The sequence below is a fragment of the Rhopilema esculentum genome, chromosome 12, assembly GCF_057945365.1.
Source record: "Rhopilema esculentum isolate cy_ngs chromosome 12, ASM5794536v1, whole genome shotgun sequence".
Taxonomy (NCBI): domain Eukaryota; kingdom Metazoa; phylum Cnidaria; class Scyphozoa; order Rhizostomeae; family Rhizostomatidae; genus Rhopilema; species Rhopilema esculentum.
Genome location: NC_142826.1, coordinates 10,783,245 through 10,796,501, shown reverse-complemented (window position 1 = coordinate 10,796,501; position 13,257 = coordinate 10,783,245). Strand labels below are relative to the sequence as shown.

Genomic DNA, 13,257 nt, shown 5'->3' with positions numbered 1-13,257 from the left:
ACTAGATTGGGTGCATTCATTTCTGATGCTACTACGCTGAGGTGATTACTAAGGCCTCCTGTGACATTCCGAAGCACCATCGTCAAAAGTTATGTAACTGATGAGACTGATGGGTATGATATAGAACAATGCAAATAGTATGTATCCATGCCAAGCAAAGTTGCACAAAGTAACAGGAGATATATTGCTGCTCCAAGCCATTAGAACTGCGATATGTTGGAATTGCAGCAGCGGCTGCATTTATCAATGAATTGCTTCCTTAGTCATCGAACTACTACACAGACATTTTGCATCTGAGTGTAGATTATTAAGAAACCGACACCAAACACTTCATGCTACCATTGCCACATGGGATACAGTGTTTGCTAGAGATGCAGATGCTTACGCACTGTGAATGAATGCTCTAAAATCATCTTTGGATGATGTCCAGAACATCAAAGAAGAGAAAATACATCGGTCGAAGGGGTTCTTCACGACTTTGTGGATCTTTCGGGAGGATCTACGAGAGAGCTCATCCCTTTTAACACTATTACTGGATGTTTCACAACTTCGTACTTGTCTTGGCATGTAAGTGCATCTGCATGGAAAGCATTTAGAGACTCGCATGAGCTCTAGCAAAAACTGGAAGAAAGAAGTTATAACGAGCATGTATTACGGAAACGAGAACAATTTCCTTCATGGCACAGGCTACATCATATCTAAAAATGAGCCATGACAGGTTCTGTTTGCATGAAAGGAAAACCCGAAGCATTGACCCGGACCAGTGATCCGTCCCAGTTCACCTTCACGTAGGAAGAGCACACTTCTTGATTTACCGTCACCTATAGATTTCGGATCTTTCAGCAGATAGATTGGAGCCTGTTCTAACGGCAGCAGAATTCATTCCCCTAGCACTCTGTAGTCTGGATATGATCTTTTATTGATGTAAGCACGAGGAGGAAGCAAATGCTGTAAATGTAGAAAGAAAAATACTACCGTGCACAGCTATACAAAGTTGCAAATGTTCTACAGAAGATGACATAGAATTCATGCTCTTCAACTAGCGTTTGTCAGTAGTTTAATTGTCACTTATCTTCTTTAAGTAGTCCCAATCAATTCTCGCACAGCTCAGTTTGTATTGAGAGTTAGATCAGACCTTTTTTAGACCTAGATTAAAGGTGACGCTTTACACCACTTCAAATTTGGTACATGCTTTCTGATGAAGTAGATTTTAAGTATTTTTAAATAGTCATCATTTGAGAGTATTTGCATGAGCAATAAAAAGTTTAAAGAAGCAAACTTGTGTAAATAGATCATAAATCACCATATAAACAATGAGATGAGATAGACATTATGTTGCTGATTCTTATTTGTTGATGCTTTTCATGTATTTTGGAGGCATTATAAAGGGAATGAATAAATGACCTAACTTTCTCTAATTGTAAGTAAAAACTGTGTTAATGATGAAATGATAACTACGTAATGGGTGTAATGGAAAGTACAAAAATGGTCTTAAAGTGTAATGTTTGTTACTTTACATCTTTTTAAACATTTCTCAAATGGGGTGCCAAGGTTTGTCTTCTGAAGACCTCAACAGCATTAAAAATTAGGCCTTTAAATCAGCGACATGCGTCTGGAAAACACCACATTCGGAATCAGCTGTTTATTTGCATCTACCGATCCTTTGCTATATTCTCGTCTAACTTCGGGGAAATCAACCTTTAGAGATTATCGGAGATGATCACTGATAGCTCCCGATTGTCTAGTTTTTATATGTCAAAATCACTGATGATTACCGATCACTGATAATATGAACAATTGGTTTAATAGAGAAAACTGGCTTTAAATATAATATTAAGGGTGGTTAGGATTCAACAACAAAAAATTAAAAAATTTGATGAAAATTAATCTAATAAATATCTACCATTTACCTTGATGTCTGTTAACATTTTGAAAACAGTTGACTTCGATACAGTAATGTGTTAAAAAACAGCGATTATGCCAATCGCACATTTTCTGCAAGATCAATGGACTTTTTTCTGCAAGATGAATTGACTGTTGTATGCAATATGATGGGTAAGGTGTATCTTTTAAAAAAGCGAGCCTGAATTTCCAACTTGTTCTCCTGTGTTTTTTGCGCGGAAACATTGCATGCTAATTGTGAAGAAAGTGGATGGTTAGACGGTTCCTTTTCTCCAACAAACCCGCATGCGGGACTACCAGAGAGGTAGGATTAATTATTTTAAGTATAAACAGATCCGGGACTATCAGAGAGTGCGGGAATATTGGAGAGGGGCGGGAATTCAAAAGAGAATAACGTATATTGTTTTTTTCATGTGAAAATGGTCCATTTGGGAAAGAATTTGTTTTTAAAATTAATTTTGTACACCTCTGCTTTTTAGAGTAACAATTTGGCAGGAAATGGGCTTGACCTCTAGTCTTTTCAGAGGTATATTTTCTTTTATATGAATTTAAAAATCTAATTGAGAAAAATCATCAGTTTTACAATTTGAGCTAAGTAAGAAGGAATGGCGATGACGACATCGTCACTGGAAAAGATGCTGGATATGTGGATGGAAGACGTGGTAGAGGTAGACCAAGGTGCAGGTGGACGGATACCATCAGGAGTTTGGATGGCACTCGCCAAGCACAGGACAGAGCACTGTGGCAACGTGCCATACTTGTTCAAGAGATGAATCATACCGGTCTACCAGACATGCACTAGCCCCCGTTTCAGGGTCATTGCACATGCGCACTACAACTTGAAGCCCTGGCGAGAAGCTCTAGACTTGTGTGGTCCAAGACAGAACAGCTGTTCGAACACTGTTATTAATGCGCATGTGCTATGTCATGTATTGTGAAAAAAAACTTCATTTTAAATGTCCTTAGGGAATCAAAATTTTATTAAGTCGAAGTGATTGAATCCAAGATGTAGTTGTTTACGCCAGAGCTAGGCCTGTTTTACTGCGTGTGATATATTCAACCCTGCAACACTGATTGGTTTAAGACGGTATTGTTTCGAAACAAAGGACTGAAGGTTTGGTCTCCTGAACAAATACAAAAGAGCACAAGCAGCCAATCAAATGGCTAAATGACTGACGATGATAAAGGAATTTCATCATAATGAGTAGACCAGCGAAGTTCTGCTACATGATCTGAATCTTTAAAGATTTAAATTAACACACAATTTGATATCTGCAAATATTCATGGTGCAAATTCAATTAGACTATGTTCCAAAAACAATTGCGAGAATCTATTTCAATAAGAAGAGTTAAAAAACAGACCAATAATCAATAAAATTCGTGACTCCGATGTTTCATTAATTTTCTACTCGTGAATGAAATACCAACAAAAAGCTCCTTCATAAATCATGGCCTCGACATCAGAAAATCAGTCATGAGTCATGTTCCCACATCATCGTGAGCGAGTTGGGCCGTTGGTGCATCGGCGCAAATCGCTAAACCTACCACTAATCTAAACAGGAAGTGGTTACTTAGGGATTTTCCATAATAACCCCCAAATTTAATTGATAAAGGGGAGGGAATGGACAAGAAAAGTCTCTTTTCCCCACTAAGCAAAGTGAAACCAACACTATGCCGAAAACCTTGAATACCCCTAGAATAACCTAGGGAATATAAATGGCCATAAGCCATAAATTTTACCCTAGCATTACTAAACAAATCCCCCGGAGGCCAAAACTACTTCGCAGTACCAATAAACGAGTAACGCAAATGCCAAAGAACCACCGAGAAGGCGTGGCACATGAGACCAAAGATATTCAACTCAAGAGTAACAACTCAATAGTCAATAATCAACTCAAGAGTAACAGCCAACGCAAAAGTCCCTTGTGAAATTAACTCTGATTAAATTTCATTAAATCATCATTTTTCAATTCAACGTCTCAGTTGAGTTATTGTCATATCTTACAGATCAATTTTTTATTTAATATAAATAATCAATTGTAACTTGAATATGAAAATCGCTGCGTACGAATTCACTTTATAATATTAGAAGTTTAACCCTTATTCTTGCCCAAATAAGACACGTCTGAAAAAAAGAACAAGCGAAAAGAAAAGCAGTTAACTGCATGACGCTTTGCTCGGGGGAGGGGGGGTACCTTAATAGGTTTTGAGATACGGGGACGTACCATTATTAAGGGGTACTTTTTAAAAGTGCAAAATTATCGGTATCTGATTTTGAAATATGTGCAGAATTACGGATACCTATTAAAGAAACATGCAGTATTGTGGGTACTATTTTGAGAAAATACTGCAAAATTATTAAGAGGGGAATTTAGCAATAAATGTCCAGTTAGAAATGAAATTATGAAATATGTGTAATATTGAGGATTTGGGGAAAATTTGTTTGATGATTTCTGCGTTTTGAAAATTTCATTCCCCTTACGGAAATGTAGATAAAGTTTTCAACTGCATCATTTTTGTGGAACGATGAGTCATATTTTTCAGACATGTGCGAAATTATGGATCCGAATTTTGAACCAAAATGGCACGACCCCGTCCAGAACTAGGCTTAGTTACCCACCCTCCCCCTTCCCCCCACCCCACACCCTTCCAAGACCCAAGAAGCCATGGCACCGGGAAGTTGCCACGATCAAAGGAGCTACACATTTCACCGAACAAAATTCACGTTCTGTTCTGGGAAAAATTGATTTTGTTTACCACGTTTTTCGGTGACAAAATCTTGTTCAATAGTTTTGGAAATCTTTCGATGGAGTTCAAAAATGTCACCGAGCCTTTCAACGGTTCCCAATGTTTTGTAAAATGCTGCATGCGTTTGGGCAACTTGGAAAACTTTCATTGAACAATCTCATTAATTATACACTGTGCATACGTACATATGACACCCTTGCCATGGCGCGCTTGAGCCTGTTGAAATGTTTTCTTGAATATTCGATGCAATTTTTGACCACAATCAACAAGTTTTGGTTTATTTCTAAATTCAATGTTTGGTGAAAGTTTGACCAAGAATTTATGTTATCATCGAAGAGAAGTGCTTTTGATAAGCTAATATTATCAGACTTGATGCGATGATGACCCAAAGAAATATTTTCAAATACGGCAAATTCGTGGGAATAAAAGACGAGCATCCCAAATTCCCGCATACCCATAAATGCAGGACATTATAATGTTATCCTTAATGTATGTTTGCGTTACTGAACTCTTTACATTACTTGAATGTAACTACCTGGTCCCTGCTGCATCGAGAGAACTTTCAGTACTAGTTATTCTCCAAAAACTTGCACCTCACAAAGGGTCAAACCTGGTGTTATGTTTGACTGAACGTAAAGGTATCTGCCATAAATACGTGGTCTGCAAAGAAATGTTTTCGTGGCACCTTGTGCAATTCCTTGATTGACAGTACAAGCAGGATTATTGCCCCCATTTCCTGTCATGCTGTTGCCAATTCTGATGTTGAAGTCTGAAAGGCGGCTACCGCAGCAATCACCTTAAGAGAAATAGATATGACGTGATCAAATAACGAACGTATATCAATCATTTAAATGATCTTTACTGACCAAAACTGGTTGCACTTAAACAAAATTTTCTTATTTTTTTTTAGTTATTGCTAAGATTGACAGATGACATGCGAAAATGAAACAGCGTATATTCCAGGTTGGAATAAGCAGGTTAAAAAATTTATATTCTCAAATGGACTTGTGCAACACATTTTGCTATTTCCCATCTATTCAAATTATTTGATAGTATTTAAGAAGTTTAATCCTTTCATTGTTTCCGCCCTTTGCTTCTTTTAATAATCATTTGCTTTCATATTATTTTCTTTCTAGACCATGGGAGGGGGTATCTATTGTTAATAAGAGTCACACTTGGATGCAACATTTAAAACAACTGTGGAATCGTTTGAAAATCCTGAAAATATCCAAATAGCCTGACCTCTGTTTGTAATTTTTACTGAGTGCACCAAAGAGCTTTTCCCAAAATCCACACGCCACCAATTTGATGCCCCCTCACAGGTATGTGTACAAGAGTCGTAGATCCAGCTGGTGCGAGTGTCTCCATCGACAGCTCTAGGCGAATAACCATAAGAACACGTTGACGCCTGCGCTGTTGCCTTCCCAAGGGCTATGTTTCCTTTATGAAAATATTTCTCATTCACTATCATTCAGGAATCATGATGTTTTTAAAGATGATACTTTTTAGTCTGGAGTCACTATAACTCAAGAGCAATCGAAAAGTAAACAATTGAAAAGATGATTTTCAGGGAAATCATAGCGCCAGTTGAAACAAAAAATGACGTCACGAAATGAGAGCTTACCTAACGCCCGGCATTTGTAGCCAACCGGATTCTCGCACACCTCATCGCATGCTTCGTTGAAAGCGCACATTTCGGAGCTTGTTTCTGTTCGGCACCTTGGAGTATCCTAAAGAGGCAACGGGCGTCTTTTTTTACAAAAAGAATGAATGTAGTATGAATATAGTAAAGGACTGATATTTTGTTTTCAATCCACTTCTGTACGTTGGGAATCGTGGCGGAGAAGAACCATCTTTGGATATGCTTTCAAACTAAATTATAGCTTATTGACCCATGTATATTATACTATGACGTAGGAAACGCAAGTCTGATTATAGCAACTCTAGAGAGGAAACAATACTGTAAGCTGTAACATGTTCTTCTTCCATCATTGCATAAAACCCAGTTCAATACATAAATGAGGTTATATCAAAAGCTACAGGTTTTCTAAAATAGCAGAATAACAGGATATCATGAGTTTCAGTGTCGTGTAACAGTTTAGTATCAATCTATTAGTATCAATCTAACAGTTTAGTTTCATGACTTGAAAGCACGACTCAAAAACAGGTTTTTCCAAGCAAGACACGGACAGAAAAAGCAATGACAATATTTTTGTTGCACTGCTAGACATGGGTAAGACAATATACTCAGTATGTGGCGCAGATTTACCAAAAGACTTGCAAGAAATTCCTAAACCTAGCAAGCAAGTGCCAAAGTCGGAAAAGGAGGTTATAAACCCCAACAGAATTAGAATTCGCTTGGGGTGTCTATCTCTAAGCAGAACGATTTGTATCCTACCTTGACAGATCTCAACCAAAGAAAGCTCTTAAAGAGGTAAAAAAGAGAATGGAAGACAAAAGGTTACTTTGGTGCATGCCAATCGGCAAGATTTGAACGACATTATAGTTGAATTAGATGTTTCAAAAGTAACCTCAGCTTTGAACAACCTTTTTGTGGTATTTTTTTAATCATGCTTATAGCTAATTTAACAATCAGAAGTGAATAAACAGTCATTAAGATAACATTAGAATATTAAAGGAAAACAAATTATCCTGTGCCTCACCATGAACTCGACTGGTTGATAATGATTCCAACCCTCTACGGCCAAAAGCTTTTCTGCACCAACGTCATTTTTGTCTTTCGAAAGCAGCTGACAAATCAATGCAACCACATTGTAGTTGAAGCTTTTGCAACTTGCTTCATCAATACACGATTTAGCACACAGGGATAGTCTGGATGACGTTTTAGAAGAGATAATGTTTGCATCCAGTCTAGTTCCTCTGCCTCCAATTTTAAATAGAGATTCTTTCCTGCAATTGCCTCGGTATATTTGTACGCCGTTAACTGCTATAATGTGACATGAAAGTAATAAGAAAATTGTGTTCATTTTGATTAACTGTTGAACAACGAAGGCAAGAAAATAGTATACCATTGTCAGTTCATTGGCACTAGACACCATTTGTGCTGCCATGTTAAATCAACTGAAAGCTTGCTAGTGGCTAGCATTAAATTCGTGAATTGCTATTTAGGTTGATTAAGTTTGCTTCAATGATTAATGCCCGCAATAGAATTTCCTTTGTTTAACTGTAGTTTATACTGGAGCCCTGAGCCTTGTGTGCAATAATTAATATGCCGGAAGCTGGTGCTTTCTTTGTATGTTAAGCCACCTTGTTGCAAGAAATCTCATTCACACATTAGGCAAATTAAGTATTTTCTTTTTTCAATAACAATCATTCCTTATTTCTTAATGTGTTATAGAAACGATGGTTTTCCTTAAATGTTCAAAAATTGTATGGGTTTTACTATGATTATAGATATTGTATCAATAAGGTTTTTAAAAAACTTGTCCTAAGGCCCGGTTAGACAAAAGAATATTCAAGTAGAATAATAGTTTTCTTTTATTATTCTTGTTTGTATTCCGATGAAGATTTTTAAAAATGCTAAATTCTGATTTTGAGAGAAATTGTAGGGTGTCGGTAGATGTTGTAATGGCTACATCTGTTCTTTCCTGCAGATCTTTCCTACAAGAATCTTCAAGAGTTATCGCTGTTGCTCTCCATATCCATTTTTGTTTGATGCTCAACTTATATACAAGTGCAGAAAACAAAATGCACTCATATTGTGCATGTCTAATTATTATTCAAGCCAGGATGTAAATAAAACTAGTGTTTGAATTAATTTATTATTTAAACAATAGAATGATGATGTAAATGGATTATTCTTTGAAAAATTCTTCATCGGAATGCAAGGAAGAACTGTGCTTAAAATAGTATTAATGTTGTTGATTATTCTTTCGTGATTATTCTTTAGCATTCTAATGGTTCAGCGAAAACCTTATTTCTGTATACAGTAATTCATTAGGGATAGTTCCTGATGCATAGGTTACTTGGTGGCACAGATTCTCTGTCGATGGTCGTGGATAATTCTCATTATCGGGGGTCTCCCGAGGCAAAACCTAGACAATGCCATTAGGTTAAATATGACCAGGTGGCACTTTTTACGTCTCTTTGGTAACTATTCAACCAAATCTATGTTATTGTTATTTTGCAGTCGTAAGAATATTAGCCCAAAATCTTGGGCGTGCATTTAAATATCTAAAAATCACATTTCTAATTAGTTATCATAAGAATAATTTCCCCAGGAAAATAAGATGGAAAATAAGCACATTTATCCTAACTAAAAGGCGTTATGAAGCATGCATCAATTGAATCCATTTTCATCTACTTATCTGCTTTACTTTTTGAAAAGGCAACTAGATTGGGTGCATTCATTTCTGATGCTACTACGCTGAGGTGATTACTAAGGCCACCTGTGACATTCCGAAGCACCATCGTCAAAAGTTATGTAACTGATGAGACTGATGGGTATGATATAGAACAATGCAAATAGTATGTATCCATGCCAAGCAAAGTTGCACAAAGTAACAGGAGATATATTGCTGCTCCAAGCCATTAGAATTGCGATATGTTGGAATTGCAACAGCGGCTGCATTTATCAATGAATTGCTTCCTTAGTCATCGAACTACTACACAGACACTTTGCATCTGAGTGTAAACTATTAAGAAACCGACACCAAACACTTCATGCTACCAAGGCCGCATGATATACAGTGTTTGCTAGAGATGCAGATGCTGACACACTGTGAATGAATGCTCTAAAATCATCTTTGGATGATGTCCAGAACATCAAAGAAGAGAAAATACATCGGTCGAAGGGGTTCTTCACGACTTTGTGGATCTTTCGGGAGGATCTACGAGAGCGCTTTTCCCTTTTAACACTATTACTGGATGTTTCAAAACTTCGTACTTGTCTTGGCATGTAAGTGCATCTCCATGGAAAGCATTTAGAGACTCGCTTGAGCTCTAGCAAAAACTGGAAGAAAGAAGTTATAACGAGCATGTATTACGGAAACGAGAACAATGTTCTTCATGGCACAGGCTACATCATATCTACAAATGAGCCATGACAGGTTCTGTTTGCATGAAAGGAAAACCCGAAGCATTGATCCCGACCAGTGATCCGTCCCAGTTCACCTTCACATAGGAAGAGCACACTTCTTGATTTACCGTCATCTATAGATTTCGGATCTTTCAGCAGATAGATTGGAGCCTGTTCTAACGGCAGCAGAATTCATTCCCCTCGCACTCTGTAGTCTGGATATGATCTTTTATTGATGTAAGCACGAGGAGGAAGCAAACGCTGTAAATGTAGAAAGAAAAATACTACCGTGCACAGCTATACAAAGTTGCAAATGTTCTACAGAAGATGACATAGAATTCATGCTCTTCAACTAGCGTTTGTCAGTAGTTTAATTGTCACTTATCTTCTTTAAGTGGTCCCAATCAATTCTCGCACAGCTCAGTTTGTATTGAGAGTTAGATCAGACCTTTTTTAGACCTAGATTAAAGGTGACGCTTTACACCACTTCAAATTTGGTACATGCTTTCTGATGAAGTAGATTTTAAGTATTTTTAAATGGTCATCATTTGAGAGTATTTGCATGAGAAAAAAAAGTTTAAAGAAGCAAACTTGTGTAAATAGATCATAAATCACCATATAAACAATGAGATGAGATAGACATTATGTTGCTGATTCTTATTTGTTGATGCTTTTCATGTATTTTGGAGGCATTATAAAGGGAATGAATAAATGACCTAACTTTCTCTAATTGTAAGTAAATACTGTGTTAATGATGAAATGATAACTACGTAATGGGTGTAATGGAAAGTACAAAAATGGTCTTAAAGTGTAATGTTTGTTACTTTACATCTTTTTAAACATTTCTCAAATGGGGTGCCAAGGTTTGTCTTCTGAAGACCTCAACAGCATTAAAAATTAGGCCTTTAAATCAACGACATGCGTCTGGAAAACACCACATTCGGAATCAGCTGTTTATTTGCATCTACCGATCCTTTGCTATATTCTCGTCTAACTTCGGGGAAATCAACCTTTAGAGATAATCGGATATGATCACTGATAGCTCCCGATTGTCTAGTTTTTATATGTCAAAATCACTGATGATTACCGATCACTGATAATATGAAAAATTGATTTAATAGAGAAAACTGGCTTTAAAAAGATTATTAAGGGTGGTTAGGATTCAACAACAACAAATTTGATGAAAATTAATCTAATAAATATCTACCATTTACCTTGATGTCTGTTAACATTTTGAAAACAGTCGACTTCGATACAGTAATGTGTTAAAAAACAGCGATTATGCCAATCGCACATTTTCTGCAAGATCAATGGACTTTTTTCTGCAAGATGAATTGACTGTTGTATGCAATATGATGGGTAAGGTGTATCTTTTAAAAAAGCGAGCCTGAATTTCCAACTTGTTCTCCTGTGTTTTTTGCGCGGAAACATTGCATGCTAATTGTGAAGAAAGTGAATGGTTAGACGGTTCCTTTTCTCCAACAAACCCACATGCGGGACTACCAGAGAGGTAGGATTAATTATTTTGAGCATAAACAGATCCGGGACTATCAGAGAGTGCAAGAATATTAGAAAGGGGCGGGAATTCAAAAGAGAATAACGTATATTGTTTTTTTCATGTGAAAATGGTCCATTTGGGAAAGAATTTGTTTTTAAAATTAATTTTGTACACCTCTGCTTTTTAGAGTAACAATTTGGCAGGAAATGGGCTTGACTTCTAGTCTATTGAGAGGTATATTTTCTTTCATATGAATTTAAAAATCTAATTGAGAAAAATCATCAGTTTTACAATTTGAGCTAAGTAAGAAGGAATGGCGATGACGACATCGTCACTGGAAAAGATGCTGGATATGTGGATGGAAGACGTGGTAGAGGTAGACCAAGGTGCAGGTGGACGGATACCATCAGGAGTTTGGATGGCACTCGCCAAGCACAGGACAGAGCACTGTGGCAACGTGCCATACTTGTTCAAGAGATGAATCATACCGGTCTACCAGACATGCACTAGCCCCCGTTTCAGGGTCATTGCACATGCGCACTACAACTTGAAGCCCTGGCGAGAAGCTCTAGACTTGTGTGGTCCAAGACAGAACAGCTGTTCGAATACTGTTATTAATGCGCATGTGCTATGTCATGTATTGTGAAAAAAAACTTCATTTTAAATGTCCTTAGGGAATCAAAATTTTATTAAGTCGAAGTGATTGAATCCAAGATGTAGTTGTTTACGCCAGAGCTAGGCCTGTTTTACTGCGTGTGATATATTCAACCCTGCAACACTGATTGGTTTAAGACGGTATTGTTTCAAAACAAAGGACTGAAGGTTTGGTCTCCTGAACAAATACAAAAGAGCACAAGCAGCCAATCAAATGGCTAAATGACTGACGATAATAAAGGAATTTCATCATAATGAGTAGACCAGCGAAGTTCTGCTACATGATCTGAATCTTTAAAGATTTAAATTAACACACAATTTGATATCTGCAAATATTCATGGTGCAAATTCAATTAGACTATGTTCCAAAAACAATTGCGAGAATCTAATTCAATAAGACGAGTTAAAAAACAGACCAATAATCAATAAAACTCGTGACTCAGATGTTTCATTAATTTTCTACTCGTGAATGAAATACCAACAAAAAGCTCCTTCAGAAATCATGCCCTCGACGTCAGAAAATCAGTCATGAGTCATGTTCCCACATCATCGAGAGCGAGTTGGGCCGTTGGTGCATCGGCGCAAATCGCTAAACCTACCACTAATCTAAACAGGAAGAGGTTACTTAGGGATTTTCCATAATAACCCCCAAATTTAATTGATAAAGGGGAGGGAATGGACAAGAAAAGTCTCTTTTCCCCACTAAGCAAAGTGAAACCAACACTATGCCGAAAACCTTAAATACCCCTAGAATAACCTAGGGAATATAAATGGCCATAAGCCATAAATTTTACCCTAGCATTACTAAACAAATCCCCCGGAGGCCAAGACTACTTCGCAGTACCAATAAACGAGTAACACAAATGCAAGAGAACCACGAGAAGGCGTGGCACACGAGACAAAAATATTCAACTCAAGAGTAACAACTCAATAGTCAATAATCAACTCAAGAGTAACAGCCAACGCAAAAGTCCCTTGTGAAATTAACTCTGATTAAATTTCATTATATCATTTTTCAATTCAACGTCTCAGTTGAGTTATTGTCATAAGTTACAGATCAATTTTTTATTTAATATAAATAATCAATTGTAACTTGAATATGAAAATCGCTGCGTACGAATTCACTTTACAATATTAGAAGTTTAACCCTTATTCTTGCCCAAATAAGACACGTCTGAAAAAAAGAACAAGCGAAAAGAAAAGCAGTTAACTGCATGAAGCTTTGCTCGGGGGATGGGGGGTACCTTAATAGGTTTTGAGATACGGGGACGTACCATTATTAAGGGGTACTTTTTTAAAAGTGCAAAATTATCGGTATCTGATTTTGAAATATGTGCAGAATTACGGATACCTATTAAAGAAACATGCAGTATTGTGGGTACTATTTTGAGAAAATACTGCAAAATTATTAAGAGGG

The 13,257-nt window shown here is 37.0% G+C and overlaps 1 protein-coding gene across 1 annotated transcript; it reads right to left on the bottom strand.

Annotated features, from left to right (window-relative positions):
* Positions 1-1,654: 1,654 nt before the first annotated feature.
* LOC135681186 (uncharacterized) lies at positions 1,655-8,246 on the bottom strand. Its single transcript, XM_089111809.1, has 4 exons — positions 7,314-8,246; positions 6,275-6,380; positions 5,893-6,090; positions 1,655-5,446 (listed from the first exon to the last, which is right to left on the bottom strand). The coding sequence occupies exons 1-4, from the start codon at positions 7,719-7,721 to the stop codon at positions 5,223-5,225; spliced, it is 936 nt and encodes a 311-aa protein (XP_088967935.1). The 5' UTR covers positions 7,722-8,246; the 3' UTR covers positions 1,655-5,222.
* Positions 8,247-13,257: the final 5,011 nt, after the last annotated feature.